At 35.1% G+C, this 25,271-nt stretch overlaps 4 protein-coding genes and 1 long non-coding RNA gene across 6 annotated transcripts; 1 reads left to right on the top strand and 4 right to left on the bottom strand.

Annotated features, from left to right (window-relative positions):
- Window positions 1-96: 96 nt before the first annotated feature.
- On the bottom strand, window positions 97-4,896 carry LOC145217837 (alkylglycerol monooxygenase-like). Its single transcript, XM_080085179.1, has 10 exons — window positions 4,168-4,896; window positions 3,923-4,050; window positions 3,628-3,782; window positions 2,307-2,410; window positions 2,126-2,237; window positions 1,914-2,030; window positions 1,713-1,798; window positions 1,366-1,500; window positions 1,059-1,258; window positions 97-675 (listed from the first exon to the last, which is right to left on the bottom strand). The coding sequence occupies exons 1-10, from the start codon at window positions 4,315-4,317 to the stop codon at window positions 480-482; spliced, it is 1,383 nt and encodes a 460-aa protein (XP_079941305.1). The 5' UTR covers window positions 4,318-4,896; the 3' UTR covers window positions 97-479.
- Window positions 4,897-6,132: 1,236 nt separating this feature from the next.
- LOC145217834 (alkylglycerol monooxygenase-like) lies at window positions 6,133-15,554 on the bottom strand. 2 transcript variants are annotated; one of them, XM_080085176.1, is made up of 10 exons: window positions 15,405-15,554; window positions 13,258-13,385; window positions 12,934-13,088; window positions 12,238-12,341; window positions 12,047-12,158; window positions 11,753-11,869; window positions 11,598-11,683; window positions 9,434-9,568; window positions 7,278-7,477; window positions 6,133-7,145 (listed from the first exon to the last, which is right to left on the bottom strand). In XM_080085176.1, the coding sequence occupies exons 1-10, from the start codon at window positions 15,552-15,554 to the stop codon at window positions 6,950-6,952; spliced, it is 1,383 nt and encodes a 460-aa protein (XP_079941302.1). In that variant the 3' UTR covers window positions 6,133-6,949. The 2 variants fall into 2 exon arrangements, with proteins under 2 accessions (XP_079941302.1, XP_079941303.1); XM_080085177.1 differs by lacking the exon at window positions 6,133-7,145 and having other exon boundaries at window positions 7,274-7,477.
- Window positions 15,555-15,578: 24 nt separating this feature from the next.
- On the bottom strand, window positions 15,579-17,517 carry LOC145217833 (target of rapamycin complex 2 subunit MAPKAP1-like). The gene has a single exon (XM_080085175.1). The coding sequence runs from the start codon at window positions 17,508-17,510 to the stop codon at window positions 16,026-16,028; it is 1,485 nt and encodes a 494-aa protein (XP_079941301.1). The 5' UTR covers window positions 17,511-17,517; the 3' UTR covers window positions 15,579-16,025.
- A 25-nt stretch (window positions 17,518-17,542) lies between these two features.
- LOC145217836 (uncharacterized) lies at window positions 17,543-18,691 on the bottom strand. Its single transcript, XM_080085178.1, has one exon. It carries the CDS (start codon window positions 18,627-18,629, stop codon window positions 18,132-18,134), a length of 498 nt encoding a protein of 165 aa, XP_079941304.1. The 5' UTR covers window positions 18,630-18,691; the 3' UTR covers window positions 17,543-18,131.
- A 4,135-nt stretch (window positions 18,692-22,826) lies between these two features.
- LOC145220211 (uncharacterized) lies at window positions 22,827-24,355 on the top strand. Its single transcript, XR_013858032.1, has 2 exons — window positions 22,827-23,044; window positions 23,173-24,355. It is a non-coding gene; the product is annotated as an uncharacterized LOC145220211 (long non-coding RNA).
- The last annotated feature ends 916 nt before the right edge of the window (window positions 24,356-25,271 follow it).

Below are 25,271 nucleotides of genomic sequence, written 5' to 3'. Positions count from 1 at the left end.
ATACTGCAGTGACTTCACGATTACCTCTCTGGCTACCATATATGGAATGAGAACAAACATTTGAAATGTGTTATTTAAGAAAAAATGACCAACAAATAAAAATCCATAAAATCACTTTATTTATTTATTTGTACATGCTAAGAAATACTCTTTAATTGACAATGAAGTGTTGATGACACTGGCTTAACTTGCTTTGTCAACAAACAAAATAATTGCATATTTATAAAACCACGTAAAAGTTTTAAAAAGTAGTCAATAAACACAAAAATAATTGCAGAACAAGAAAAATGTTGTGAATTAATGTGCTGACAATGTAGTAAAACATAAAAACTTTGATTAAGGCTTAACAACAATACAAACATGTATATATTAAAAAACAACAGTACTAAAAATCACAAAAGAATTGTCATAACACTGGAAGAGATAATCACATTCATACATAATTAGACATTGCAAAATATAATTTAAAACATCCATCGCTAAATTTGTTTCTTTTTTTCAGGAGCCAAGAAATTTTTGGTGATCCAAAAGATAGCTGAACCTATGTAAAGCACCTCCAGAAAACTGCCCATGTTAAGTGGCAACTTATGTATGACTTCAATATCATGTTTTAAAATATGCATTGCAACTGCACATGTTATGCATCGAATAAACTCGAGCTTTTCAGCATGGAGCCTATATGATAAAAAACACATTGATATTGAAATTAACCTCAGTTTAGCTACTACTAAGACCTAACGTTTAGTTCCTATTTATAAGACTTTCATTTTAAATCCAGCTTTTATTTACAATTTTTTTTAAACCATTGGATGCAATATATCTACAATCTATGATTGTTTTAAATTAAATCTAATAGGGATATCTGGTTGATTTGACAAAAATGAGTAGTTTATTTGAAAAAACTCAATGTAGGAAATTGAAAACCTGAATGCTAGCTACTTCAGTGTGAACATGCCTACTAAATAAAGTAAATAGTTTTTATGTCATTTTTGAAATAAACTTTACTGCTTTGACACAAAAATATTTGAGCATGGCCACATTATGAAACCATGACTTACTTTTTATCCAAAAGAGAACTGACACAAGTTAAGGAACCGAGAAAAAACACCAAATCAAATACAATCAACTGGTTGGGAATGTTCTGTTTTAATGCCAACATATTGTCATACAGTGGAAGCAGTGAGAAGTAATGTAGTAATACATAAGCCATCAACCAGTATGCAGTTTGAGGATTGTAGCGCTGAATTGGATTTTCAACCTATGAGCAACAAAGAGAATGGAGAAGGGTTACACTAACTACAACTTAAATAAATGGGTTTCTGTATTAAGCGTTTGATTTTGCATTTTTTGGTAAGATTCGAATACCGCTGGTAAGTCTGTGGGGTCTCCAAGTCGAGGTTTTCCTGGGCTCCATCCAGGTCCTTTAAAAATTATGCAGACTTTGTTCCATAATCCATCTATTTGCCATGCACGAACAAACAAGTCCTTGTAACAGGCCCACTGAAAGAAAAAATAAGTTCAAAGTTGGTAATTTTCCTGGCATACCAACATGTTTTGTTAGCAAAACCATAATGTTGTATTCTTCGTTATTACTTAATTGCAGGTAGCTGTGTTCATCCATTACACTATTTATGTTCAGTCATTTTTTTCACACCAGTTTGGACAGGCCAACAAACAAATAAATAACATGATAAAGCAGAGGTTTAGCCCACCTGTATGTAAATAGGGTTGAAAGTGTTGATGTTGTGAACCAATCCATAAGCTATTTTTTCATCCTTTCTCTCGGCAACAAAAGTTCCTAAACAAATCTTAAATGCAAATTATATTAAAACCTTTTCCATGTTACCAAAATTTTGAGTGATGTTCCCGGTTTATGTAAAAAAAAACACGTCTATATATTTTAAGGTAATTACCGAAAATTCGATCCCAGATAATCAATGTTCCAGCATAGTTTTTGTCAATGCAATATGGGTTTCTTCCATGGTGTACTCTGTGATGACTTGGAGTGTTTAAAATATATTCCAGTGGACCTATTTAAATTTGCATGGTTAGTTTTGGCAGTCGTGAAGGCTTAAAAAAACAAAAAGTGGTATGTAACATCATTTGTTGCATGTTTTTTACTTACCCAAGTTATCGATCAGTTCAGTGTGTATCCAGAACTGGTACAGAATGTTAAGTTGACTATGTACCAAATGTACTGATGGGGGTACCAGAAAAGCATTTCCAAGATAAAACCACTGCATAAAAATATTACACAAAGGTAATTGCCACAAACAGACCAATGTATAAAGATTAAAAGAACATACCATAGAACAAAATGTTTGGACTGATGATTGCCTTAAAGCAGTTGAAAGGTTATAATCCTCTGAGCTGTGATGTGTCTGATGGGATGCCCAAAATAAATTAATTTCTGCACACAAATATCTTATCATTAAACAATACTAACAAACAAACAGGATTACTGCAGTCTGATTTAAGTTTTGCAAACAATAAATTTTTTTATTTAGTTGCTCACAATTGTGCATGTAATGCACTTCAATTTATGATTGATTTTGATGTGAGAGAAGTTTGATTGCTTCAAATACATTTTTGCATTCAAATAGTTTTAAGGATTGCTAATTGCTAATTTAATTTATTCTTACAGATCAAGAAAGTGCTAGGCCAGGGGTGGGCAACCTGCAGCCCGCATGCAGCCCTTCATTAAAGGTCGTGCGGCCCACAGAGACGCTTGGATTTCAAACGTACTAGCAAATGAGTCCAATTATTACACATTTTTGAGCTGATTAATGCGCATGATGCTAGTTTTCTGCGATATGGCAAAATGTGGCTAGAATCAAATACGAATTATACTTGTAGTTGAGCATAACTGGTAAGAAACAAAGCAAAATCACTTGTGTTATGCACATATGCGGCCCGCGATCCAATTTTGACATTTATAATTGGCCCTACAGTAACAAAGGTTGCCCACCCCTGTGCTAGGCAAACGAGCATTGTGCAACAAGGTTTCAAATTACTTGAATTTTAGAAAAAGTGTTTGTGATGCATGTACTTAAATATTTAATTAAATCATGCAAGTGAGGAGTGACATCTAAAAAATTAAATCATGCAAGCATAACAACCGATTCAAACACATAAAGACTTTATTTTTATTGGAGTATAATGTGTTATTTTTGTTTCACATTAAAAGCGTTAAATCACCAAAAATTGCTTTGACCATAAGTAGACCATCAAATCCTCAAATTTTAAGTTGCTGCTACATTTCATTTTGTAAATGACACTGAAATACTGTAATACATTTTGATGATTGAAACACTTTTTACAGGACCTTGAGTTTTTAAGTTTCTATTAGTTGTACTTCTTGAAGATGGCCAGGCACAATATAACATCTCTACACTTTATAATATCATTAAAAGTTAAGGCCAGGCATATGCAGTCATAAAAAATTTTAAAGGGGGGGGGGGGGGGGGGGGGGTTCATTGTTATTTGTCTTCTTTCAAGTCAAGAGTGTAGGGACAAGACAAAGAGGAAAAGCAAAGAATTAGGCATAATTAATGAGACCTGCACAATTAGTCTTTGAACTTCGTTGGGCACAAAAAAATGCTAGGTTTGAAAAGCTGTGTTGTTAACCATGGGCAGCTCGATGAAACCAGTAGTAGAAAAAATCCATTCCCACAAATGCCACAATCCATGTCCAGCTGGAATTCCATGGTAAATCTGCAATTCTCCAATTGTCATAAACATAGATGTACAGCGTAAGTTCCACAGAACGTGTAGAAACAAGCCTAAACAAAAAATACTGTAAAAGCCTAAACACATTAGTTGCAAACAGGTATTAAATTAAAATTTTATAGTTTGTGGTGTAAACTTTCAGAATTTCTAACAAAAATTTAGACATAATGATAAATGCGTATTTCTTATTTACTTTGCCATTCTAGATATTACTCCAGCACTTATACTTGTGACACCATCATTGATTCGTAAAGTTCTTCGACCCTTCCACAATCCAATTACAAGCTCCAAAAATATCAATGAAAAAAAGCAAATTGGTGCCTAAAAGTACAAAATTTTAACACACCAATATTTGTTGACCAACATCACGAAAGAGTGCTTGATTTTTAAACATATTTGATGATGATTTTGGTGACTGCATGTAAACACCCAACTTACAGCATCTGTATAGTTTGGAACTTTGCTGATATCTTGGAAAGTTGAGTCGGCAGGTCCCAAAAAATAAAACAAGGATCGAAAACTTTCCACAACCCCAGGACGATATGAATTTGAAAAAGGAATCAGTAAAATTTCGGAATTGTTATGCATGTTTTATCAACCTATTCCTAAAAATAAGCAAACACTTGTAAAATGCAACTGTTTGAAAAGACAAACAATCTGTATTTCATTAGCGTTTGATGACAAATCTGAGTATCTCATTAAAAATAACATAGATCACAAATTTTTTTGGTGTTCCCAATGTTGCTGCTCATAATTCACCTTAATCGATGGAACAGAATTTTAAATGCAAATATAATTGCAGGACACTGGATTAGTCCTAAACTACAACATGCAATTAATTTTAAAGATTATAAAGTTTGAAAAAAATTACAGATAGTGGTGTCACAAGTAGTAATCAATATCCTGAAGGTAATATTGCATTGCAAAAACTGTACAATTCCATCTCATTTGAGCAATGTGTTAAAAAATATCAGAATTTTTTTTCAAATTTGCCATGTTTCAGTGAAGTTAACACATTGGTAACTTGATAAAAGAATTTGTATTGGTGTGTACTTTTGGGTGCATTTTGTAACCAGTTTGTGTTAACATGATTATTTTTGATAACCCTAAAAATATTGTAGCTAGGAAAAATTATTTTGCAAACATGCATTATTCATTAAAACTACCAACTGAGACGTGTGATTTAATGCTGACACAATCGAAAATATTACTGCTCAATGTCCCTTAATTATTTGTATTTTTTTAAGGAAGATTTTTTTAGTTCACTGTATTTTTGTAACGAAGGCATAATTACACAGTTTCTGGAAAAAATTAAAGATAATTATTTTTATTACAATGCAAAGACAAACAAAAATTGTACTGCATAAATAAAAAATTAAAAGATGACTTGACACCTGAACAGACATTTTATGAAAAACTAGAAGGGTGGCTTAGCACATATTGCCCTTGCACATACACTATGATCTATTTTAAAACATAAATATAATTCCTTCACTTATTTTATATTGGGTCCCATATTAGCCACCGTCTTTTAAAACGTTAGTTGTTTCTGCAGGCAGAAACTCATGGGTCCCCACACATGCAAAGTTGTAAATACTGCATTTCAAGAGATAACCATAAGAAACTTTGGTGTTGTAAAGTAAAACACTGTGATTGGTACTAGGATTAAATAGTCACGCTATCCAAAGTTCAAACTATACAAATCGACTCAATTGAAGCATTGTTTAAAGTTTGTCTAGATTAAAACAAAGAAGTAAAACACAACAATCGATACCTATAAATGGCATAACATTTCCAACAATTGCGCACTGTTTAAAAACACACCCATTTTAGGGGGCTAGTAGGGTGACTATTGGGGCTACAGGGTTTAACACAACAATCGTCATTTGTAAATGGCAAATTGTACAAGCTATCCAAATTTCAGCCAGTTCCGACCCTGTTTAAAAAATTTACCCTTTTTAGGGGGCTAGTGGGGTAAATGCTGGGGCTACAGGGTTTAACACAACAATCGTCATTTGTCAATGGCAAATTCTACAAGCTATCCAAATTTCAGCCAAATCCAACTCTGTTTAAAAATTCACCCATTTTAGGGGGCTAGTGGGGTCAATGCTGGGGCTACAGGGTTTAACAGAACAATCATCATTTGTAAATGGCAAATTGTACAAGCTATCCAAATTTCAGCCAATTCCGACCCTGTTTAAAAATTCACCCATTTTAGGGGGCTAGTGGGGTAACTGATGGGGTTCTTCACCCTAATGTTGAAAATATGAAACTACAATGACCCAAACAACAATCCTGTAAAATTTTGTCCAAATCGGCCAATGTTTCAATTTTGACCACTAGGGGGCGTTTTAACCAACAACCGTAATGACTTGTGACGTCACAAGGCTGTGAACAACCCCCTTGACTGCGATCTTTTTGTATTGGCGCACCAGGTCGCACAATAAACATAACATGTCTTAAAACAACAAAGGACGTACCACAAGGGGTTGATAGCGGATAAACAAAGAAAAGGTTAAGGAACAAAACATGTACATAGCGGAACGAAAAACATGATGTCGCCAAGAAGTGGGAACGCTGGGAAAACGCTATCCGCAAACACGTTCACCAAGCGATCCTTAAACATAAGTACTATATGTAGTTGCCTTTATAACATCACACAAAACTAACGTTTGTGGTGCGCACAAACCACATTTTACATTTTGGGGGCTAGCGGGGTAAATACTGGGGTTATCATGACAAACGAAGCAGATGGCACATCTACACAACTATATCTACCATCTGTGAAAGTTTCATCCAAATCCATCAAACATTTCAGGGCAAAATGGGGTGGACAAACTTCAGGGAAGAAAAAAAAAAAAAAAGAAAAAAAAAAAAAAGAAATCGAGTAAAATCAAGATGTGTCCCCTTCAAGGAAGGGGACCCATAACTAATAGCAGGTGTCAAGAGAATGTAGAATTTAGCAACACAGACAAAACATTAAAAGGCAATTAACAAAAATATGAGCATGCAGATAAAAAAGACACTCAAAATATTGCACAACAATACCATAAACATACGTGTTCAACAGAATAACTACCACAGCTTTTGACAAAAAACAAACAAAAACGGTAAACAACAGTGATGTGGGTAATACTGCGGATATGATATTTAGTACTATAATAAATCACTTGGAAGAGCATGTTGCTAACATATTTAAAAAATTCATAAAAAGCAAGAATTATTTATGTTTCTTTTTGTTTGTGACAAAGAACCACTGAGATGCCCAAAAGACTGCAGAAGTAATGTAAAGAATCTCAAGAGCTTTTCTCATGTTTGATGGCATCTGATGCATGTCCTCGATTTCATGTCTCAGTAGATGAATAAAAGCAACACATGCTATGCATCTGAGAAACTCAAACTTTGTAGCATACAACCTGTAATGCCATATTTTGTGTTACCATGTGTTAAAGTTTATTTAAACTAGAAAAGATTAAGTTTCTTTTAATGTGCAGCAGTACTTGGCAATAACATTATAAATTGTTTTTTTTTACAAAACTTTGCCTTACTTTTTATCAAACAGCATACTGATACAAGTAAAAGAACCCAGGAAGAAGATCAAGTCAAAAACAATCATTGAACCGGAAATCTTGTGACGAAATGTCAGCATATTGTCATACATTGGAATCAATGAAAAGTAATGAACAAATCCATAACCCATCATCCAGCCTGATATTTGTGGGTTATAGCATTGAATTGGATTTTTAACCTAAAAGATTTGGAGTAAATTAAACATTAAAGTGTAAATTTAGTTAAAAACAATTTTTTAGGCTATTTTTATGTTGTTTACAACGAGCAGGTTTTTCATATACATTTTACTTATTGCAGAATAACAGGTAAACCATCATAGTTAAGACAATACCATGACTAAATCTGGGATTGGAGCCTTAGTTTGTCAAAAAACATATTTTTAGCCGAAAGGCCCTATGAAGTGAAAAATGAAAATTTTGAAGTTGAGATTAAATGCCAATAAAGTTTTCCATGTTGTTCACAAGGGATATGCCTAATGTTGGCATAAGATTGTTTTTTAGCTTCCCTACAATGTAGTAATGCAAGTTTCTGTTTACAGTTTAGTTAGTTTGCCTCTGTGGTAAGTAGGGGTGTTATCAAACAAATTATTATTTTTGTAAAAGCATAGAGCCAATAAATGATAGGCTGCAGACAGTGCACACTGTTTCGACCTATAAGATCTCATCAGTGCAGCTGGTGACGGGAGATCGGCCGTATTGGCTAGTGTAGCCATCCAACGGCACTCCAGTTTGTGGTGAGCGACAGGGTACAACCCCATGCATCACCTAGTCTGTGCGATGCCACAACTGGACATTACAGCACAAATGAAACTGGCTCACAATGGCCAAGCAACTGCTTGGGAACCACAGTGAAGTTTATTGGCTCTAATTTATTGGCTTTTACATTGATACTGTGACACTGAGCCGACTTCACTGTGGTTCCCAAGCAGTTGCTTGGCCATTGTGAGCCAGTTTCATTTGTGCTGTATGCCCAGTTGTGGCATCGCACAGACTAGGTGATGCATGGGGTTGTACCCTGTCGCTCACCACAAACTGGAGTGCCGTTGGATGGCTACACTAGCCAATACGGCCGATCTCCCGTCACCAGCTGCACTGATGAGACCTTATAGGGTGAAACAGTGTGCACTGTCTGCAGCTTAAATTATTATTTGATTATTTGAAATTTTTAATTATTTGAAAATTTATCCAATAATTTTTTACACAGATTAAAATAATCAAACAATTTTTTTCCTATGCAGTAAACCTCAATGTAGGTGTAAAATCAATTTATCTGAACACATTTGTGACACTTTTATGAAATAGAGGTTACACAGAAGCACTGCAACATGTGTTTTCAGTCGCACATTAATGTTTATTAACCCATTCTCCAAAAATGTTGAACAAAAAAGCATGACAATATACTGTTCATAACTGTTCATTTATTAGTTACACCCAGGAATAATTAAGGTTATTTAAGCAAGTGATCAAAATGCTATAGATCACAATCCAAATCAGCAAGTATCCAAGAAAAAGCTGTTATTATTAAGATAAAAAAACACATGGAAATACATATGGTTTTGCCAAATCATGGAGAATAACTGAATCATATGTCTATTTCTAATAACTTATTATTTTCAACAGAAAAAAGATGTAGCCTAGATTTTATGACTGAGTTCTTATAATTTTCGTTTAGTAACTTTAACTATCCTTTTTTAATAATGGCTCTGGACCTTACTTTTTAGGTATTCTAAATTATTTGAATTATTTGATTATTTCATTTGAAAGGAAAAAAATTATTTGATGATTTAAAAAATTAAAAACCATTATTTGACAACAGCCCCAGTGGTGAGGTTTGGAAAAAAAACTTTTTTATGGATGAAGTAAGAATTGTATGGCATTCCAAGTTTTATATCAGATATATAAATTGTATATAACAAGTTAACTTGTCGCTGCTATTAACATTAGGCCAGATTCAGCTTAACTTATTTTACCTATAACTATAACTAGAACCTATAACTGTTCAAATTAGGCATAAATGTTTACAACTGGTTCAGCGCATTACTACTAAATTGTTTTCTGATCAAAAATTTTGTTTGGTTTAGAAAAGTAAAAGCACACCCACAAATACAAAAAGTTTGTAACAAAGATTAGTTAACCTCTGGAATTTCTGTTGGGTCTCCAAGACGTGGTTTTCCTGGCCTCCACCCCGGTCCTTTTAAAAATACACAGACTTTGTTCCATAAACCATTGATTTGCCAAGCACGATGAAACAGGTCCTTGTAATGTCCCAACTAAAAACACACACTCTGTTATCAGCTGATGGTTTTCAACCAATATCGTACAGTTTTTATTTCATAGAATGGGAATATTTTTTTAATTATGTGGGGAATTTTGGATATAAAGACATTTGACAAAACTGTTGTTTTTAACTGAAAAAAGAAACAAAAAACAAATAATGAAGCTGAAAAATAACAAGCGAGATCAAGTTATTTTTGTCTTTTGTCAGCATATTTTTGTGAAATAATTGGGAATAGCAAACACAGTCATGCCAACACAACAAAGTTCATTTTCTGATTTAGCTGTCTGCATTTAATGGGTTGGATCAGGGGTCACCAAACTACAGCTCCGTCCTGCGAGATCATTTCATCTGGCCCCAACGGTATTTTTTGGTTTACCAAATTGTATTGATAACTTTGTAACATTCATAAAATTAAATTACTCCTTATGAAAGTTTTTTTCAGCTGCAGCCATTGGCCCCCTGTGAAAAAAGTTCGGCAGCCTCTGGGTTAGATAAACAATATATATGTAGGCTACATGGGCGGATCTAGACGGGGGTGTTTGGTGTTTTGACAACCCCTCAGAAAATTGGTAAAATTTGCCGAACTCCCATTTTGAAAAAGTCGTAAATTAAATAGGCCAAACATTTTGTTTACCGCTGCATGATTACATCGAGTCATTATCTCAAAGCCATGCGCCTTTATCGCTTTGTATTGGATGTGACATAACAAGTCTATTGTGACGTAACAAGGGTTTAAAATGAAAGAGTTTTATGCGCTGACAATACAAAAGTGATTATCCGCCAAAGACACAGAAGTCAAAAGTGCTGACTGCACTAAATGTAATGTATCAAATTGTTTTCGCAGTTAAACAATGTTAATTCCGACTAAACTGATTTAAAACGTTCAATGCTAATAAATTGTTTATGACCCACCAAACACACAGTTGTTGGTCACCAATATTCGATTGGTGTACATCGAACCATGTTGTTAAGGTACATGTAATTGGTAACTTGTCAATGCTTGGCATCATTTATGCCTTGCATAGTAACCAACTTTGTTGCATTCTTAACGTTGCGCAACTTAAAATGTGAACCATCCTTCCAAAATGGTGTTCAGGCCTTTAAATGTTTTTTGAAAAGAAACTGGCGTATTTTGGTTGCCTGACAGTCACGTTTATCATGCAACAGCAGTTTTGCTAAGTAAGCTAGATAGTGGAGACGTAATTAGAAATTTTAACGATTTCGCAAAAAATCAATAGTTGTTTTTCTTTTTTTTTGGTCTTTTGGATAACAGGTAATAAGAGACTCTGTCGCTTAACGCGTCGTTTTGAACTAGAAAACGAAATTGGCAACGAAACAATTCACTACTTGTAAATTAAAGTATTTCGCGTGAGGCGTATTGTGGTATAAACGCGTTAAATTTTTTGTATATCAAACATCAGAACAGAGCGATTTCAAAGGTGCATCGGGCTAATAATACTCAGGTCTCAAAACGTGGAGACGATTAAACAGCAAATTCCAGTTTTAGTACAAAAAAGTTCCTCTTCTTGCGGCTCGCCAAGAAAATTTATCGGTAAACATTTGTGTTGTGAGTTAGAAGAGCAATGTCGTTTAAACTTCGTACTTAAAGAATCAGGGCAGAAACTATAGGTTATGTTTTTAATTTATAAACAGTGCAACATCACAAGCTTTGTGCGTCCATGGTAGTAAAACAGTTTTTCCCAATCCCGAATCTCTGTTATGGATTATGCACTGCGTAGTTACAAAAGAGATTACCTTGCGACGGCAGTTTTTTTGGAGCATGAGTAGTGTTTTTTAGAAAGGGGAATACCCGGATCGTATCATACAACGTCAGTATCGCATCAGGGAATTTCCCAACTAATTGTTGGACACCCCCCTTAATTTTTTTCTAGATCCGCCCCTGGTAGGCTATATGTACCAGGGAAATCCTACTATAACCAAATAGTTGCAATTTTGTAAGTTGTTTATTTATGTTTTAAACTTTACCAAAAATTGACACTGAACAGTAGAGCTTAGCCTACCTGTACTTTTATTGGGTTAAAAGTGTTGATGTTTTGCACCAATCCATATGCAATTCTCACATCTTTCTTCTCAGCAACAAAAGTTCCTAATTGCATTTTATAAAACAATAAACTTTCATTTCTGCAGCAAAGTTATTTTATGGGATTTAAACTACCAAATATCCGATCCCATATTATCAGTGTTCCACCATAATTCTTGTCAATGCAATATGGGTTTCTTCCATGGTGTACTCTGTGATGACTTGGAGTGTTTAAAATATATTCCAGTGGACCTTCACAAAATATTTTTGCTTATTACTAATTATGACAAAATTACAAACTATCATTATTCTCACAGTTATAAAAAGTACTGTTAATGTGCCTATGTGGTACACAGAAGAAAAATATTTTCCCTGTAAAACCACAAATACCAATTGAAAGGTTAATTAACTGATAGAGATAATTTTTACCTATACTTTCTATCACCTCAGTGTGAATCCAGAATTGGTACAAGGTGTTGAGCTGACTATGTACCAAATACACAGAGGGAGGAATCAACAAGGCATTTCCAATATACAGCCACTAACACAAAAATTTTCTTAAATTAAACTTACAGCAGTTTTGCAAGAGCAAGTAATGAAATTAACTATACAATGCTTACCATGGTGATATATGACAATGTGGTAGATTGCCTCAGGGCAGTTGTAAAATTATAGTCCTCGGAACTGTGATGTGCTTGATGAGCTGCCCAGATGAAATTGACTTCTACAAAACAGATTTGGTCAAAAACATAATAAAATCTAGTGTATGTTGTATAAACAGTAGTAGTGCTCATTTACCCTTTCCCCAGGTGGGAGAGGGGCATTGGTGGTTGCAGTTAATAGGATCCAAAAAGCTAACTATCTGGGTTAGGGAAGGAAGGGGTTTAACGAGAATAGAAACCACTTAAAGAAACCTTGTTGAATAGTTTTAAGTGGTAAAAAAAAGAACATGAAACCACAAAAGTCTACATTAATAGTTTGCTCCTAATTCAGTTATTAGTACAAATGACAGCATTTTATCAGAAATTTCCCATTGCAGCTCTTAATGTTGATAGATAAAAATAGATACAACAGTAGTAGCATGTGAACAAATTTTGCTATGTTGTTCATTGGACCACTGTGGTTGGGTATTTGATTAGTTTTGCTGGAAAGGTGACAAATAATTATTATGCTACTACTTTCAACTGTAACCTGAAGTATTTCAACTTAAACAGTGGTCTTACCAATAAGAGATTATAATTTTCGAAACAATCACTTGAAAAAACTAGCTGTGGTGTTTGATTGAAAGACACAATTAGTATGTAATTATGTGTTACCATGTGAAGCCCGATGACCCCAATAGTAAAAAAAATCCATTCCGAGGAATGCCAAAATCCATGTCCAGTATGAATTCCATGGCAAATCAGCCAATCTCCAATGATCGTAAACATAGATGTATAATGTCAGTTCCACTGAACGTTTTGAAATCAGCCTAATGTACATAACCAATGATCACTTTTTTCAAACATTTGTGGAAGCAATGTCGAAGTATTTACCACCATTCACAAAAAAACGCACATATATAATAGTCAGGTATAAGTTATTTTATTAAAGTCAAAAGGTGTATTGATGAATTCCTTATGGCCCTAAAAACAATTTACGTTGCTAATCTTGAAATCACTCCAGCACTTAAACTTGTGATTCCATCATTGATTCTTAAAGTTCTCCAATCTTTCCACAAACTGATGAACAGTTCCAATAGCATCAAACAGATGAAACACACTACAGCCTTCATAAAACATAAAAAGTGCTATATTCTCTGAAACTGACACATTTTTAGACAACCTGTAAACTTTTCTAAAATGGTTACAAAAACAGACGCACAAAATGAAAACATAGTACTAGAAGAGTGGTTATCATTCTACCAAAACGCTACATCATTTTCTACTTGATTAATAATTAATTAATTAAAAATATCATTTATTTACCAATTAGTTTTACAACAGCCAGTAACTACTTCTATTATTTTTAAATGCAGGCATTGATATTTTAATGATGCAAAAAAACTGTGGATTTCATATCATAAGTGGGAAGTAATCTCTGATATCTTTGTAGAGTGATCCAAAAATTAAATGGATCTGCTATATGCATGCAGCAGAGAAAACATTTGCATGTGTAAAACAGAAGGGATTGATGGTCTCAAATCAATCAACTTCACCATGTCTCATGGGATTAGAATGTATAACTTTAAACTACAAGGGTGGCTTAGCACATTTTCTTTATGCATTTACACTATAATCTATTTTAAAACATTAATATATTTCCTATGCTTATTTTGTATTGGGTCCCATATTAGCCACCATCTTTTATAACCTTAGTTGTTTCTGCAGGCAGAAACTCGTGGGTTACCACACATGCAAAGTTGAAAATAATGCATTTTACAAAGAAACTAACCCATTTTAGGTGGCTTGCGGGGTAAATACTGGGGTTATCAGGACAAACAAAGTGGGATGCACATCTACATGACTATATCTACCATCTGTGTAAGTTTCATCCAAATCCATCAAACATTTGATGGAAAAACGAGTCGGACAACTTTGGGAAGAAAAAAAACAATTTACACAAAATCAATATGTGTCCCCTTCAGGGAAGGGGACCCATACTAAGTTACAAAATGTTTAAAAATACTTGGCAATGTAGCAAACCACCAACTAGGACTCCTGGGTCATGTACTTTGTACTACAGGTAAGCTTAGCCATTTGTTTATTGTATGTTCTGGATGAACAGCTCGGTCATAGTGTAAAGCAGGGGTGGGGAACCTGCGGCCTGCCTTTTAAATGTGGCCCTCGTCACAGTTTTATTAAAGTCTACAACATAGCATCACATAAAGAAACAAACAATAAAATGTTTATGTACAAATATATCCTTGATATGAATTCTACATTATTGGTAATTTGTTTCCAATATCTTCCATTCCACATTATGACGTCAAACTTCCATAAAAATTGCTTGTTGCAAACATGTAGCAGCAAAGAAAAAGCGGGTGTTTTTACACTGAATTTGAAAATAAATAAAAATTGGCCCGCCTGAAAATGTTGTGCAATTCATGCGGCCCGCGGTAGTAAGTAGGTTCCCCACCCCTGGTGTAAAGGGTCAACATTCAACACCATATGACCTCAAAAAACATGTGTAAGCAAATTTTAAAACACCCGAAGCACTATTTCTTGACCAGACAGGTAAAAACAAACCAGCGTCACACTTATAAATTGTGGACACAAACTATCTTTGTCCCTTCAAGAAAGGGAAGCCATAACACCCACTATGTCTGTTGCAGAAGTTGTGGTGCTAAGTTATGTGCATATAATTTATCAAAATAAATTTGTTCCTAAAGGCCGAAACAGATTTGAGAAATATTGGACAATATTTTAAGTTGTCACACATTTCAGTAGTACAATGTCTAATGTATGCAGAAAAGGGTACATATATATATATATGTATATTTAAGGTATATATATATGCAAGGTTGCCATACCGTCCTTATTTCTGTCGTAGAAAAATTTATTGTCCTTTCTTCTAAGAAATGTTCTTGTTTTTGACTTAAATCCTTATTTTGTATTGTCTTATTTTCAATAGAAGGCCAAAAAATGACATGTGATATGTCACAGCTTGTTTAATTGCAGAGATTTGTTCAAAAACCTTTGCTACATTTCACATAAAAATTTAGTATTTTGGAAATCCATGTCGATGGCAACCCTATATATATATATATATAGTATGTATATATATAATGCTATCATTTAAGACTCACAGCATCTGTGTAGTTTGGAACTTTGCTGATATCTTCAAAAAGTGATTCTGAAGGTCCCAAGCAGTAGAACAAAGATCGAAAACTTTCTGCCAAGCCAGGTCGATATGAATTTGAGTGGGGAATTAACAGACTGTCAGATTTGTTATTCATATTGATTACTTTTCATCCTAAGTGTCTGAGTCACAATATTGCACATGCAATGAAAACAACTCAAAAGAAGTTTACCACAAAAACTAAAAAAATGGAAGTAGAAAACAATAATGCAATGAGTGTCAAAATTTTTAATTTAATTTTATGTGTTTAAAATATGCAAGTCACCTATCAAGAACATTGAATTTAAAAACATTGCACTAACATCAGGAACAGGTCCTTTACATGCACAACTTTTGTTTCTTACAAAGACTGATTGTAATTCAGTAAACTTTTCTTATACTTTCGGTACAAAAGAATTTTCTTTTCCAAACAGAAGCTTAATTAAGAAAGTTCAAAGCCAAGTATTTAACAGACTCTGGGGCTTGCATTTTTAAGAAACCTGTGCGAGACAAAACCTTTTTGTGTAGAAAGTAGAAACTAGTTTTAATAAAATAAAAGTACCATTGTGATAATGAAGGTCTTAGCGTGCTAGGTTATAGTTAAACGATTTGAAAAATGAACAGATTGTCCTTTGGCATTTGGCTTCGTGTCAATGTTGGAAGGAACAGCTTCTGAAGTCATACTTCTAGCACTGTGTTCACGCAACATGTAAAATTCCATACAACCTGTACTATCCAATGTCTGATCTTCATCCACAACTACACCTGGCTTGTCCATATATTCCAAGAAATATCTGCCAGCATACTTGTTGCCCTTTCTTCGTTTAATGGCCTTTCTGAGCACTTCACTCATTAAAACAGATAAATCATCCACTTGGATTAATGAAAAACCAGCGTAATCATTCACACGAACAAAAACGCTTTCACGAAATTTTCCATCATCAGAAGCATTATCACCAACCTGATGTTTTTCCACGAGTGCCAAGGTAGGAAAACTAAATTTACTGACTGGTTCATTGTTCTCCAATGGTGGAAAGCCATAATCCACCTCTCCATCATCCTCAGCAATATGCAAAGCAAATCCCTGAACATCAGTGCGCTTTATTGTGGGTGACATACTCATTGTAACATATTGCCAACATGTTAGACCAACAAGGTCTGCAATTTTTGCTCCTGCAGAAAGTATAATCACTGACATTGATTTATAGGGTGCAGATTCACCATACAACCAGACAAACATGTTGATTTTTTGGGTATGGGTAGAGCCTTCATGCCCTCTGCCATCAAATTTAGAATATTCCTTAAATGGATTGTGAACAATGTTCACTGCTTCACTCAACTGCTTTGCCAGAACTGAAACAGTTTTATGTGATTGGTTTTCTTTGATTTGTTCTGCCGTTTCCACTGCTGATACATCAAAACCTGTCCGAGTTGACAAGACATTGGCAGTAACAGGCACAGATTTTTCACTGACCATCGATAACTGAAGATCACCAAGTGCTGATTTCGAATTGCACAAATTCTCATGAGCTTCAATGACTGAATTTTCACCGTGAACTAGAGCAGGTGCATCAGTCTCCTGCACTCCATCCACAAATGTTGCTTCTCTGTTTTTGTCCTTCTTTTCAAACATTAGGTCTAGATGTTCACTTGTAAACCTTTCTGGCAAATCTTTCCAGTGTACAGTTTTAATCTTGACACGATTTTGGCGCTCCTTGCGTATTCGTTCCAGCTTTTGTGCTGTGTTGGAGCGCCTTCGAATGCCAAAGTCCCATCCTGACATAATATCTGGTGATGGTGCTAAGGCAAGAAACTGTCCTTCTTCTGACGACGGACTCCCCGTCTCAGATAGTATTCTTGTTGAAGCTATACCCGATGCTTTTCCATAGGAACCAGTGGGTTTATGCTTGGTTGAATTTAAATTGTAAATTTCTTTCATTTGCTTGCGATGATCTTCTAATGTAAGCAAGTCATTGTCCTGAATCACCATTTCACACATTCCTGTGTCATCACTTGTGATAAAAGAATGCTGTATGTGTGCTAATAACCAGTCAGGATCATCCACCATAGCCATGTTTTAAAGTTGTTTGCCCTACAATTCCTATCCTAAAGATTTTTTTCAAACATGTTTTATTTATGACAGATCTGCGTTCCATTAAAAATGTCAAAAAAATCCAAAACACATTTTGTGGTGGTAATCAACATGCATGCAAATACAAACATCATATTGTAACACATTGTCCGACAATCGCTTTACTTGGTGAGTAATTTAATTAAAAGCTATATATCAGAACAAAACTGTTATCTTAAATTGATTTTAGGAAAGGCAAAACTTGCAACAGCAATTGAATAACACAAAATGGCAGCATATAGCTGACAATATGCCCAAATAAATAGCTAAAATTCTTTACCTATTGAGCTACTATACATCAGAAGGTTTATGTTAACCTTTCTGATTTGTTCATTTCAGTTGTACCCATGTAATTAGATTAAAGTAAAGTCAAAAAGATAAGATCTAAACACATAAAACAACAAGCCTGAACCTGAATTGCAAAAATCTTTCATCTGCACCTAAAGGTCTAACAAAAGCCACCACCAACCAACCAGTTGGTTTTAATGATTTAGAATCTCACCATGGTGTTATCTGCAGTTAACCTTGTTTCCAGATGCATACAATAAAACTATGGAAAAGAGTTCATCTCTTTTTCCGTGCACCACCACCCTTGCTTTTTATTGCATTAAGACTGGCTTCTTTTCCAGCTTGTGCTCTTGCCTCTTTTTCTTTTTTCTCCTCTTCTCGTTTTCGTGCAGACTCTTCCCTCTGTTTGCGAATAATAGCTAGTCTTGCCAAATCTGCCTTTGCTTCATCAGTTTTTCCCTCAGCATGAAGTTGCTGATACCTTCTTGCTGACTCTTGTTTAGCAATTTCTTCCTTCTCCCTTCGAGATAGTTCAACCGGTTTTGCCACAACATCATCGAGCTGTGATATCTTTTTATTTTTCTGCGCCACTCGATTGGGATTTTGAACATCAATTACAGAGCGCTGTTGATTATCACCTTCCTCCTCTTCCTCAGATGATGATTCAGCCTGTTTTGCAGCTCTTCTTTGTTCGTCCTGTTTTCTTTGTGATTCAAGTTCTTCCACATTCGTAAACTGTCGACTTTTCCCTTTGTGATTTTTCTTGTACGGCATTGTTAGCAATACTATCCACAATGTATTGTGCAAACCTAGTAAAACAAGAAACTTGTAAGACTGTAGCCAATTGACATGTTTTGTGCTCACTTTGAAATACATTCGTGCTCACTTTGAAAATACATTATTGACAGCTAATAAAGGATAGATATATACCATGCAACCATGTCAATTACTGCATTGGTTTACAATATGGTTCCTTTATTTCTCGTTACTCGAGAAATTAAAAAAATATTTCTCGAAGAATCTTAAGAGTCTTGAAAATTTTATGCAAGCAGATTTTATAACATAAACAAACAAACAAATTCCGACTATATGCTTTTTCGCTTCTAGAAGCAATCGCAGGTAGTGATTCGCTAGCAAACCAGCAAAAAACTAAGCGATTGTTATAGATATAACGCAACCAAGTGTGACTACTGCCTGGGAAAGGTGAAAGTTTAATGACAACACCTGTAAAAAATTGCTGTTTCGGTAGCAAAGGAAGAAAGTAATCTGCCCAGTGCACTCTAGGGGCGAGTTGAAACAAAAAATGCACTCAATAAGAGGTGTCGAATTTACTTTTTGTTTAATTTACTTTTACTTCATATGTGACAGAACTTCTCTGTTGTTTACAACAAAGTCCATAGTTATACATTGAATGTGTATCAACGGCTTTGCCACTACACCAACATCTCAAGGAGCACATGTTTGCCAAATTATTGATGCAAAACGTATTAATCACCAATTTTTACTATTTAGTTAAAAGGGGCATCATAAAATTAATAAATTTGCACTAAGATGACCGTTTTAAGCACAACAAATTGCAAAAAAATAAGGGTCACAGATTCACATGACTATTGTTGGTTCATTTGCAATGAATGGGTAGGGGTAAGTTTTTTGTTTGGGGGGGGGCTGCAAGCATTCCAATTCCAATCCAAGTTCCAACAAAGTCCGAGCAGCACAGAAGGAATTTATGACAAGATAAAGCAAAATTACTGAAAATTGCAAATACTAAGTTCCTAATCCTATCACCTATTCATAAAATATGATAAACGTAAAAACGCTTTACCGCCAGATTCAGTTATTTAGTTAAACTCGGCAAATTAATAATCCTCTTTTTAATAATCCTTTTATTTTTTAACATGTCTCGTGAGTCGTGATTGATCATGCATCACCATGTTTAATAGAGCGTGAAATAATAAAACCGACTATCAAAAACGTGTTTAGGCAAAGAAAGGCGTTTGAAGTATTATGAGGAAATATTACGGAAATGCATGAAAATGAATTGCTGCACTACAAAATTCAGTTTGCAGATTAAGCTCTTTGCAAATTGTTGAAAATAACGTAATAATATCTCCATGTTGGCGCAGTAGCCTAGGCCTAGCTGGTCTCCAATACACGCCCCGGTTGCTGTCCAGTGTCCAACCAAGTTCCGTTTTCCGCAAATCAGTGTTAAGTTACATGCTTTGGGGGTAAATAAACGCAGGAAAAAATGTTACGTATGCGAAATAGGTTTTTATAGAAACGGGAACTAGGCCTATTACACGAGAAAAAGCGGTTATGAACATGTGCATTAAAAGCAATAAATTGACGATGTTTAAGCTATGTACAAATAAACGCCAACGCAAATAGAACTTCATTTCTGTTAGCATATTTAGAGCAAATATTTCACCGTGTTCGAACCTTCCGGGCACCATTGATGCCCGCTATACAGAGAGTTCGACATAAAGGTAGGCCATATGATTGCTCCGTAAAAATTCTTTTGACGAAAGAGGAAGAGATAGCCATATTATACACAACAACACACTGTTGTAATAGATAGGTCTACTAACAAACTTTTTCCTTGTTGCTAACGCTTCAACAATGTTTATGGTAGGCCCAGTGCCGGATTAACCATTAGGCAAAGTAGGCACGTGCCTACAGGCCAGTCAAAAATACAGGCCACTTTACAACAACGATCTTTGTGACAATGATAGCGCAACACTGATGATTGTATTTTTTTAGTTGGCAACCCTGATTTTCGGGCCACTTATAAAATGTGCCTACAGGCCAGCAGACCCTTAATCCGGCACTGGGTAGGCCCAGTGGCGTATAGCAGCTTGGCGGTTCTGGCTGTGCGCCAGAGGCGGCAGGCTGCACGGGGGCTGCAAAATGACTTAAGGGGACACTTCTGGATAAAAGACAATATTTTTCAAAAAACGTTTTTTGTTCTCATAAAAAAGGAAATTTTATCAGGATTCTGAATCTGTAAGCCTTTTTTCATAATTCAAATTATTTATTTGTCAAAACTCACTTCAAAGTGAGGCACCTAAGGCCTTCAGGGGCACCCCCAGTTGTAAAGCACACAGAACATGGTTGTCTCTTACAAACACAAGTCCCTTGAGGAAAAAAAATAACTCAAACAACTAGATTCAACCATTTCCAACAGGTTTTCACTGGAGCGAGAAACTGATCTTTGTTTTTCTGGTGAACTCAGTATCAGTGAGGTTGTGGTATGAGAAGGTGTTGCTCTTTGTGCTAGGAATTTTTCGAGCTAGAAAAAGCTTTAGGCTACTCATGATTATATTTTTCGAGGCAAACACTGGCTCAGTGAACCAGTAGTCTAATTGCTCATTAACAGATACTTTTGACTCTATTACTATAGCATAGCTTACCAATACTATTGTGAATAACTACAAAAATAAAATGCCAAAAAAGTAAAAGATCTGCACTTACAGGAGTTCCATCTTGAAAAAGAGAAAGAGCTGATGACAGTGCTGTTACTCCTACATGTAGTGCTGTATCCCCAAGTACTAGTACTAGCCTTAGTACCACAAGGGTCCATTTAGAGCAGTGGTTCTTAACCGGGGTTCGATCGAACCCCAGGGGTTCGCCGGCAAAGCCGAACCAGGGGTTCGACGAAGGTATTTTTGATGTACAATACAAATACACGTTTTCGTCAAACTTTAGGGTCTATAGTTGCTAAAAAATGGCATTTCTATTTGCCAAGTATCAAAACGTTGGAAGGTAACACAAAGGCATGGGTACACAACCTGCGGGCGTACGGCCGCATGCCGCCGCAAAGTCGAGTACGTGCGGCCGTGAACATGTTTATTAAAATATATGTACAGGCGGCCGTTACGTAAATAAAACTCTTTTGTTAAATATTTTAATTCTTTAACTGCTCTAAACAGTTTGTGGTACTAAATAGTATTACCAGCCTAATAACCATATACATCAGACTTTTTGTACGCCTATTGTGTGCAAACAATGCGAACAAAACAGGTACCGCAAGCATTACAATATGCATTGTGACATCATAAACACTTAAGACTGATCTCTACCCTGTGCAGTGCACCAAGCTAGAAATTCATCTGGGCTGCTTGGGCGCTATTAGATGGTATGTATATGATATAAAGTATTTTAAAATAAAAAAAGCAGGTAAATGGCGGCCGTTGGTGAAATAAGAATCTGCGATGCAGCCGTCCTAGCAAAAAGGCTGTGCACCCCTGCACTAAGCTTTTTTTTTTTTTTTGACGTAACAAAGAGCACTGTGCGCGTTGTTCGTCAGCAGAAAAAACAAGGAAATTTTGTTAGCAGCAAAAACTTTTACCCCATCGTTTTCATGTTTGTGTACAGATGCTAAAAATACAATGCTTCATTTTGGTAAAAACTAAAAATTGCCGGAATTAAAGCAATTATCAAACAAGTTGCTTGTATTATTATGTCAGAATTTAACAAAAAGACAAACAGTAACTTTTGCCACTACGTTTGAACAAAAACTAATTATGACCCATCAAACAAAATGGATTAAAAACCTAGGATGTAACTTTGGGGTTCGACCAAAGGCTGAAGAATATCGTAGGGGTTCGGCCGTTATAAAAAGGTTAAGAACCACTGATTTAGAGGAAAATGTCCTCACAAAACCACAAGCCAAACTGCAGAAGAAATCTACTGGTACGGTACAACAAGATGAAACTGTTATGATTCCAGTTGTAATGTCAAAGAGATACCGCTTGATAGATTTCGAGTGCTTGAACGAAAGCTCGAAAAGTTCAATTTTGAGGCGGCTATTGATCTTTTATTTGCCTAATACATTTTTTCTCCATTTTTTGTCTTTTATTTTTGGCCTTAACGCTGAGACAGTGAGGCTTCTCGAGCAATATAGACAGTGGCGGCTCGTGTCTAAAATTTGTGGGGGTGCTGCCCCCACAAATTTTAGCCTCTACTGAACGGTAGGCATATTTCCAAAATGTAATCTATTTCGCATATGGGGCTTTTTTAACCAATGAGAGGGACGGATTTTTGCGGACTTTTGTTACGTCACGTAGGCCGTTGCGTAGTGGTTTACTTTGCGTATTTTCGATGTTGCAAGGTCTTCACTGCTTTTTCAAGTCAAAATAATATTTTATTTTGAAGATATGGCGAAAATGGAAGCATTCAGTACAAAAGTGCAGGTAATGAACAGTACATAATGTATTGCAATATAATAGTCTGATTATATTTTTCTCTTTGTAAAATTACTAATATTACGCACAGCAGCACACAGGCTACTTGCAGAGAAATATACGCAATTTTGTTTTAGATACCATCGCATCGTGAATACAACAGCGCGGATATAGCAAGCAGCAAGATAGAAGTGTTCATGTTTACTAAAATGCAATGCTTGCATGTAATGGCAACAATGAGGGCTGGCCTTTTATATTTAAAGCTACTTTTAAAAGGCGGTATGGCTAAAAAGACCTATAATCACCATCACTTACTATATTTTAAATGACAAAAATATCCGAAATCAACATACTGCTTAAACTTCCAAAATGTTTACAGTAATCAGCAGCATGAAGCCAAAAAATAAAAAAAGCTGAATTCAAGCCAAAAATGGTTTGGAATGGCCCATTTTAAAAATCTTTTCAAATATGGCTTATATCAATCCAGTATCGGCTTGTAATGAGCCATGTTTCTACTTTCACACTGAAAGTTTGATAGCTGAAAATTAAAAATGGTTTTGGCTCATTTCCAGTCAAAAAATAAGGGAAAAATGAGTCAGTACAGTTAAAGGTTGGTCCTTATGGCTCAATAGTGAGCCATTATTTTTTGCAGTGTACTATCAATTCTGCAATGAGTTGACATCTTTGGATTATACAAATACACAGTTCAAATGCTGTGTTATTTTCTTGTAACCAAGTGTTTGTGGGCACTATTTTTTGCATTTAGTTTTTTTAATAGCATATAGGCCCACGTCAGTTGATTTGTTGACCTCTCCAATCTGTCCTAAAATTGTTTTTGGCAAGTACAGAACAATAATTGCCTCTGCACCTCCTTCCAAAAAGCACTCATTTAAGTTATGTTGGGGCAAAACACATGTATCAAATCCTAGGGTTCTGTAAAAGATATTTAAAATGTGTAAATGAAAGCTTTTTGGTCAATAGTTGGAAATAACAAAATGAAATACCATCAGTCTATTTTAGATTTTGGTATAGTATGATTGTATAAACATGTTGGAAAACTCACATTAATATCCTTGTCAAAAACTAGTGTTGTTTATATTGGTGTTAAAACTACTGGTTGCCTTGACCTTGTTGTCATTAAAAAAATTTTAAGCCTAAAAAACCTGTTTGTTCACTACCAATTTACCCAGTACACCAAACTTTTCATTTTCTGCAGTGTATCCATTAAAGTGTCCTGTATAAGCCTACCGAATTGCACTGCCTTTGTGAGTCTTGTGGTCATATATGTGTAATTAATAAACTGGAAACTGGCAAGCATAATGATGACTTTAAAAAGGCAGGCATAGTGTTTAACCATAAGCAAGCAGTCAATTTTCATTTGTTGTCTTTTCTTTCCACAAATATCCAAAACCATTTCATTTTTATTAAACAAACATTAATCACATTTTATCACCAATATGAAATAAGTTGCACATATTAGTTTCACAAGTTAACAGATCTTTAAAATGTAACAATACTTTTCATAATCTTTTGAGACAATACATACAGATTAAAACATTTTTTGAATGCACTGTGTCAATCTGACACACTAGAATGCACCATGTCAATCTGAAATAACTTTTTTTAGACCACAATTATACATTACACATATATTTTGAAATGCTTGTGTCAGGTCAGCCAGACTTTTTCTGTAGTCTATTGTTCTCGAAGTTTGATAGTTTTGGCAATGTAGAGGTTCTTTTTTCTGATTTGATACATAAATATATACCATCTCTTGTAAAGATTGTTCGATTATGTTATGATATGTACATGATCAAATTAATAATGACACAAACATCGTCGAAAATGCTAAGGGCTTAAGCATACTTCCATGCGGCAACAATAAATGTCCTACAATGATACAGCACTCAATCCTGAAATAGTGTGCTTTGGATAAGAGTGGTTGTTGGCAACTGCACTTGTTCATCTGTTACAAGCAATTTGGTTGCATTTGTTAATTTGCCTCGGTCGGTGTTAAGTTTGACTTAAACATTTATAGATACAAGGCATAGAGTGTTGAATTTAATTGCACTGGTTTTATGTTGGAATTTTTTAGGACTAGAAAATGTTTGTTACACATTCATTGAAAATTAAATCGGTATAAATTAAGGCTCAAATTTTGGATAATTTCAATGACATAGCTGTCCCCAATTGGGCTTGATACACGGTCAAAATTTGGACCAACCCCCAGTCGTCA

This window comes from Phallusia mammillata, chromosome 3 (genome assembly GCF_965637545.1).
Source record: "Phallusia mammillata chromosome 3, kaPhaMamm4.hap1.1, whole genome shotgun sequence".
In the NCBI taxonomy this organism is placed as follows: Eukaryota; Metazoa; Chordata; class Ascidiacea; order Phlebobranchia; family Ascidiidae; genus Phallusia; species Phallusia mammillata.
Note: the sequence above shows the minus strand (reverse complement) of the source record. Positions and strands in the feature narration are given on the sequence as shown.